The 7,698-nt window shown below is 58.0% G+C and overlaps 1 protein-coding gene across 1 annotated transcript in view; it reads left to right on the top strand.

Annotated features, from left to right (window-relative positions):
- Nucleotides 1-240: 240 nt before the first annotated feature.
- Nucleotides 241-7,698, top strand: part of CHRDL2 (chordin like 2) — a 35,863-nt gene continuing 28,405 nt past the window's right edge. The window contains exons 1-3 of the mRNA XM_044418611.1: nt 241-346; nt 474-593; nt 4,812-5,004. Coding sequence (XP_044274546.1) covers nt 241-346; nt 474-593; nt 4,812-5,004 — 419 coding nt within the window. The remainder of the gene's footprint in view (nt 347-473; nt 594-4,811; nt 5,005-7,698) is intronic.

The raw sequence follows: 7,698 nt of genomic DNA, 5'->3' as shown, positions 1-7,698 counted from the left end.
GGTGCGGATTCGGGGATGGGGACTGTCGTGAAGGCGCTTTCATGAGAAGAGCCGCTGGCTTCGCTGGGGACCGGGGCTTTCTTGAGGCAGTCCTGCACCCACTTCTGACAATGTAATTTGGCTCACTTGCGCGAGAAATCTGTTCTGTGTCAGCTTGGGACTGCGCAGCGGCTGGTCTCCCGCTGCCAAGGAGCGAGATGTGCTACAAAAAGCGCAGGCGGGGGATTAAAGTGCGTCGAAATGACTCCCGCCGTGAGGAAGCGCCGCGCCGTGCAGCGAGCCGAGACGCACCTTTCCGGCCGAGCTTCGCGTTCTGCGTCGCAGGCGGCCGGGTTCCCCTGCTGGGGTGACCAGGGCAGCCTTCCCCACGCTGCTGCCCCCAGCTCCACCGGACTGCGGCTCCCAGCATCCCCAGCCGCAGGCAGCTGCCCGCGTGGGCATGCTGATGGGTCCTGCTCCCTTTCCTTTCGCAGGTGCCAGGGCTGCACCCACCAAATGCGCACATTCCCACGACTTACTCGCGTGCAGCTCGGAGAAGCCCCGGGCTGGCTGGCTGGCGGAGCTCAGGCGAAGACCCGGGAGGACCCGCGCAGGTGTGTTCCCCGCAGGGTCCGCGAAGCGCTTTCCGCTCCCGAGGCGCTGATCCAGTGCCTGCCTCCCCTGGGCGCAGCGCTTGCCCGCCAGCCCGCCAGCCGCCGCGGATCAGGGCCCCGCTCGCTCGGGGAGGAGCGCGCTCCCCTCGCGCCCGCCCGCCCAGCCGCCCGTGCCTCCCCCCCCGCTCCGCTGCTGCCTTCTGCAACCTGGTGCCCGCCGGAGGCCCGGACTTCCACCTCAGCGACATCCGCCACCCAGAGAGCTTTGGCCGCGGGTGGCAGAGAAAAGGGCTTCATAGTAGCTTTCTGCTACTGCGACTCCAACGCGCTCTGGCCAGCCTGGTGAAGGGCCAGGCGCGCCGGGTGTTCCAGGTCGAGACACGTGGAAGGGGCCGTCCCGGGTCGCGCTGCCGCGCGGGGACCCCTGGAGCGGCGGTTCGTTAAACCTTCCGCCGACCTTCTTTTCGGCAGCCGACCGGAGAGCAAGGCGCGGGACTCCCGGCCAGAGATCTTTGCTCCACGCCGCTCTCTCGGGGCCACCGCGGGTCTTCTCCAGCCATGTTGCAAAGGGAGCAGTCACTCCAAGTGCTTCCTTAGTCGGTGGCTGGGAATGATGGGAATTGCAGTCCGGCACATCTGGGGGGACCCAGGCTGGGGGAAGGCAGTCTTGGAAGTGAAATTTCTGCAGGGTTTGGACTTTGCTCTTGCAGAGGATTCTCAGAGCATTATAAAGAAACAAAATATTCGTGTGGCGAGCAAATGCACTGGAATTAGGATGGAAGAATTTGGGCTGATGAAGTGTTTGTCTTTGCACCATCCAAATGCGTTATTTATTTATTTACACAAGTATTTATAGGCGCCTATAACTGCTGAGGTCTTCCTAGGCAGCTTACACCACATTAAACATATTATAACAAAATAAAACACATTAAAAACCCATTAAAACACTAACGAATTAAAACATTTATAACAGCAGTACGAAACGGGCCAGCATCCAGTTTTCTTTCCTGTTCATCTTTTCTGCATGGAGAATCATGTCCGAACTTTGCTTTGAGTTTGGGCTTACCCCTGGCTCTGCATTTCAGTAACAGGAGACGCACACACTTCAGGCACGGGGCTGAATCATAAAAGGCAAGAGTGCCCCTGACCATGTGCAAGCGGCTCCCTTTGTACCACTGAAGAAACACAGCCCGTCTCTGCAGGTCTAGAATCAGGAGCAAAAACGGAGGTGCTGGAGTTCTGAGCTGAACGAAAGGGCTCCATGCCCCGGGCACCTCTCGGGTCTGTGGACTTCTGGGGCAATCCATGGGTGCATCATCAGACATGAGGATCAGTGTTCACGCAAAACTCACGTGGGTGATTCATATGGCAAAGGGACATTGAGAAATCCGTGCGATCTTCGGGATAAAATGGAGCAACCCCCCCCCTCCCCGCACAGTCTGGCCGGGTGAGCCAGCCGGCCACCTGCTCTTCCCCGGGGATTCTTCATCTTTACGCTGGACTTGGATGGGGCAGGCTTCGAAAGGGGGGCGCTTTCTAAGCAGAAGGCAGCCCCCCGCCAGCCTTCGAGTGCGCGCTGCTCCCCGCGAGAAAGGGGCCCGCGCCCGCCTCCTCTGCGCCCGGAGAGGCCGGCTCTGGCGGCGCCCGAGCGGCCTCCGACCGTGCGCAAGGCAAGCGCGGCGCACGGCCCCCGCCAGACGGCGAGCCTTTGGGAGCAGGAGGGAGGACGAGCAAGCCAAGATCCCCTTCCCTGCCCACCTGACACCCTCTGGGCACGTCGAACGACGAGCTGGCTGGGCATGATAGGACGTGTGGTTTGAGACCGTGGATCTTCTCACATCTGTTCTGCCTGTGTTCCACGGATGGCCGGGGGCCATTTCCTCTGCTCCTTGAGAGATCTGGATTGTGCTTTACGGAGTTTTGTTTTGCTGATCCACCTGGATTAGTGTGCATTGGTGCTACGCAGAGTCACCGATGCGGATTTGCCCAAGTCTGCGTTTGCACCAATGCCCCCCCAACCTCCCCCCCCCCCGCCCCCGTCTGCCAGTCTGCATATTCTGCATGGCTTGGAAAAAGCCGGCACGGCTGCGGAATCCACAGGCTGGATTCAAGGCAACCTGACCATATTTGAATCGCATGCCTTTTTGACCTCCGAGCATGTTTCGCTACTAAAACATTTGCAAGGTACTTCTAACCTGGCTTTCGTGTCACACCTTGACTCACGAATTAGCTGAGCAGTTTGCTGAGCTGTAGTTTGAAACAGAAAACCAGAGAAAGACCAAACTTTGGCACGGAAATGTCCCCACTGCCCAGATGTTATGGCCACCGGGCAAAAGGCGCAAGCGACCCTGAGGCTTCCCAAAATTCAAATCCAGCGGACAGTTCCCAGAGCCCAGATGAAGCCAGCACTCGCCAATGCAGTCAAGGAGCGTTATTGTCTTGCTGTTGTTGCTGTGCTACATGTATATCCCATCTTTTTTAATCCTGGCAAAGAACGCAAAGGAATTTTACATAATCCTCCTCTTCTCCATTGTAACCTCACAACGACCCTGTGGGGTAGGTTAGGCTGAAAGTCTGTGACTGGCCCAGAGTCCCCCAGGGAACTTCATGGCCAAGCAGGGACTAGAGCTCCCTCCCCCGGGTCCTGTTCCAACATTCCTAACCGCACGACCCCACACGGGCTCCTTATGTGCAAAGCAACATTAACGAGAGCGGTAGGGCAGTGTGGGGAAGGCCCTTGCCGCAGTCCCTGCAGTGCTCCCCCCTTTCCGAGTGGGGCCTTCCCTGCGCTGTACTTCTGCTTGTGTTCTGGGCTGGCGGCAAGCAGCTCTCGGGGTCCCGGACACGGCCCTGCCCAGCCCTGCCTGGAGGTGCGGGAAGCACCTGCCCAGCGCGAGAACCAGTCACCCCAAGCCTTTCCCCAGGGGAGACCTGCACGCATCCTGCAGGGGTCGTCACCCCAGCCGCCCTCCCACCCAAAGGGAGTCCTTCCGCCCATGCACCGTGGCTAGTGACCACCTCAGCCATTGGGCCAGTGGCCAGAGCAGAGCACGCGGCCAGGGGCAACGGCTTCCTTATCCAACCTGCCGCTCAGTCTGCACGTGGCCAGCTATGGCACAGAGCCCCAAACTGAAACGGTGCCTTTCCTGCTGCAAGCGGAGAAAGGACTGTATTCATCATTTCATCTCATTTCATTTCCAACAGAGCCAAACTCGGGGAACCAGGGTTCAGCTGGGATGCCAGGAAGGACTTCCTGATGGTTAGGTCCCTGAGCGTGTGGAATGGGCTTCCACGAGAGGTCATTGAGGCCCCATCGGTGCGGGTGTTCAAGGACAGGCTGGACGCCCACATGGTGGGCATGTCATGAGTGGAGCCGGCTGGTGCCGGAGGTCAGACTAGGTGGCCCGGGAGACCCCTTCTGACTCGCTCTGTTTCTATGTTCTTTGTTTCTATGTTTCTGTGCCGACCCATAGCTGAAGCTCAGAATGCTATCGGCGTCCATCGGGACCGTGGGGACTCCCAGTCCAGACCCCTTCCTTCTCGTTGCCTCTAGTGCTGAAACTGCTTGTGGCTTTGCCATATCGTTGACGCTGTGGCCAATGCGGGCGAGACTGAACAGGGCCAGAAAGCTCCGTGCAGCAGCCAGATGTGGGTCCCTGCTTTTGCCGCCCCCCCCTTTCCCTGCTGGCCTTCCCACAAGGCAGCTTATGGGGGGCTTCAGGGATGACACCCCTGCACAGGTTCTCTCCTCTGGGGTGAGGTGTCCAGAGTGGGGGCATGTGCTCTGAATTGCGGGCTGATCTCAGAGCAGGACTCGGGGCCCTGGCCCAGACCTTCGCCGGTCCGAGCAAGCCAGTGGGAAGGGGCCCTCTGTCTCTCCTCTCTAAAGGGCAGCCAGGCACCCTGCTTTGCAAAGGAGAGTCCTCTGCTTTGGAGAGGGGCCATCTTCTGTCTGACAAGGTGCCCGGTTGTAGTGAGGCTGAACGATGAGGAGGGAGCGCCCTGAAACTGTCGCCCACAATTAGCCACTGGCCAGCGGCCAGCTCTGCCATGCCTGCTGGGACAAGTGGGAACAGGAAGCCTCCCGAAATAACAGGATCCCTTCCGAAATAACAGCGATGAGCTCTGCATTAGAAAGGCACATTTGCATATGCAAATGGCATGGAAATGGGGTGCTCTCTCGCTCTCCTTTTTGAGGACGTGCTTCCCCTTCTCCAGGGCTCATCAGCGGCCACGTGAGCGGCTTGGCCACGGGCAGTATGGGCCTGGGCTGCACTCAGGCTCTTCGAACCCGACCCCACGAGCGCAGGCTCCCCGGACGGCCCTTCAGCACCGCGGATGCAGCTGCCTGCGGCTCCTGGGCCCCCCAGCTCGAGCGACCCGTCCGAGTGAGCGCCACTGGCCAGCCCCGGTTGGCACGATGCCGGGGGCGGGGGCAGAGAACCCTGCTGCCCTCAAGGGCCGGGAAGGTCTCTAGGGCTCCGTGGGGCCCGTCCATGGCTGGGGCAGGCAGCCCCGGGGCGGAGGACCCCACCAGCACGGGCTTGGTGGATGCCGGCACCCCGCTGAGGGATGCCGCCCCCAGCTCAGCGAGCAGGACACTCGTGTGGAGGCTGCGGGCGCCAGGAGGCGTGCAGATACGGGTGTCCCTCGCCTGCCAGCCCCCCTCAGCTCCAGCCACCACCTCCTTCTGCCGGGGGTGTGAACCAGCCCCTTGAGGGGTGCCACTGGATGGTGGGAGGCGCAGGAGCAGTGGGAGGCCAGGAATCGGCGGGCCGGGATGGGAAGCGGAGTTGACGCACCGTATGGAAATTAGGTGCTTCCGAGCAGCGGGGGCAGAGGCTCCTCCTTGCCCAGGAGGAAGGTGCCAAGCTGCAAGCTGGCATCAGAGTCGGCTCTGTGGTTGTCAATGGCGCAGCGCCGGAGGCTCGGGGAGGTCCTTGCTTCCGGGACGTGAACTCTCGCAGGCCGGGGAACCCTTTGCCGTAGCAGAGGGAGCCGGGCTGTTGCTCAACCGCCTCCTCTCGCTTACATATGATTAAACTGGAAAGCCGGGAGCAGAAGGCTGGAAAGACGGCCCTTTGGAGAGCAGGGAGTCACGGTTTTGCCATACAACTTTCCAGAGGCGCTGAAGTTACTGGGAATGTCACAAGAGGATTGGGCAGAACAACCTTTCCCAAACTGCTGCCTTCCAGCTGTGCTAGACCACAACTCCCATCATTCCCAGCTGGCATGGCCATTGGGCATTGTGCTCCGGCCCTCCGGGGAGATGTCAGGCTGGAGAAGGGAGCCAGAGAATTCTCACCCTGCTCACAGCGTCACGCGCTCCGAGAATAAACTGGGGTGCCCCAGCGGTCCAGCCCACACACCTCGGGGGCCGGGGTCGCTTTGACTGCTGCCCACCTTGGGGGGCTGCATCGTGTGTTTCCAGGAGGAATCTGGGCCTTGACCTATGAGTCCTTCATAGATAATTTTTGACCTCCTGCGAGCTGAAAACAAAGGTTTTCCCATTCTCGGAAATGCTCCGAGGAGATTTGCAATGGGAAGCAGGTCTGTCCCCCGGTGTTCATGGCAGATCCTTGATCATAGAATCATAGGAGAGTTGGGAGGGGCCAGAAGGCCATCGGATCGTCCCCCCCCCCCCCCCGTGGGACACCCATATCTGACACAGACTGTCCTATCCAGGCACATGCCAGAAGGATTTGGACTGCAACTCCCATCAGCCACAGCCAGCCCGGTCAGTGGGTGGTGATGCTGGAACATGTCAACCAAAAATGGCAGGAGGGCATCAGAAAAAATAGACCAGGGAAGGCTGGTCTGGAAAATGTAGGCACAGGTTTCATTTTCCCCGTTTCTATTTAGGGTCATTTAATTGACCACTTTTGGGCTGGGTTGCTTTCAGGTGATGGAAGTAGTGATCTTTTGACTTGTTCACAGAGAACGTTAGAACTATTTAGAAAGTTACATTTCAGGTAGTAAATAGTATTTTAATCAAAAGATGGTAGGTAGATATAGAGATATACAGCACAGTAGATCGACTTTTCAGAGCCTCTAGAAGGCCTAAGTTTTTTTAGCAAACGTGTGTTTGGGGCTCAGGCTGCAGACTCACAATGTTTGCAAGTGATGCTCCACCTGCTCTGTCCTTTGTGGAGGACACGACTTCCCTTGAGTTAGAACCCTGCCCTGATGGTTTTATGGCACTTTTAAAGCCTGCAGCCAGCCGCCCTCGTCCAAGAAATCCTGGTTGTGAAATCAAGACAGCAAAACGTGGTTATCGGTTCTCTAACATTTGTATGGAGTGTGTCTTTCAAACTTCCCTAACCTGGTAGTCCTCAGCGGTGTTGGACTATGGCACCATAATCCCCAGCAAGCAGTGTAGCTGGCGATGGTGGTGGTTGTACTCCAGCACAGCTGCAAGGCACCAGGCTGGGGGGAGCTGGACTAACATGAACGCAGCGTTCTTCCTGAACTCTTTATTCAGAGCACAAAAGGGAGATTCTGAGATGACGTGATTTGCAAATTTCATGCCTCGTTTCTCGTGCGCTGACCGCAACCAAGCCCGATGGGCAAACCTGCAGGTGTGAAGAAATGAAACGTTCAATCTAAAAGGCGTTGAATTGTTTTTGGACGGGTGCCCTGCAAATGCCTCTAATCTGGGTGGAATTTAGAAGGTGCCGATGTGGCGATTCCATGTTTTAGCCAGGAGGGGGTCTCTCTTATACGCACGGCGATTTTGGCACCTGCCAATGTACAAGCTGCAAAGTCGTGTTGAGAAGGGCTGGGGGTCTCCGACCAGCAAGTATCCTGTGGCTGTTTAGACAGAAAAAGACCCTACAGCTCCCAGCCCTCTTCTGTCTAGACGTGCTCGGGATTGCGCTGTAAGTGAAGTTGACGCAGCATGAAGCCACCTAAGATTTCTGCAAGCATCTAGCCAGCTGATGGATTCCTAACCCACAAAAATCACAGGTCTAAACCAACGGTCCATCTGACCCAGTACAATGTCTCTGATGTTTTTTTTTTTGGGGGGGGGTGTAAAAATTCAATGCACAGAGCAGGCTGGCCTGGTTCTTACCATGATGCTCCAAAGGAAAGGGAAGGATTGCTT

This window comes from Varanus komodoensis, unplaced genomic scaffold, assembly GCF_004798865.1.
Source record: "Varanus komodoensis strain SLA01 unplaced genomic scaffold, ASM479886v1 scaffold91, whole genome shotgun sequence".
In the NCBI taxonomy this organism is placed as follows: Eukaryota; Metazoa; Chordata; class Lepidosauria; order Squamata; family Varanidae; genus Varanus; species Varanus komodoensis.
Note: the sequence above shows the minus strand (reverse complement) of the source record. Positions and strands in the feature narration are given on the sequence as shown.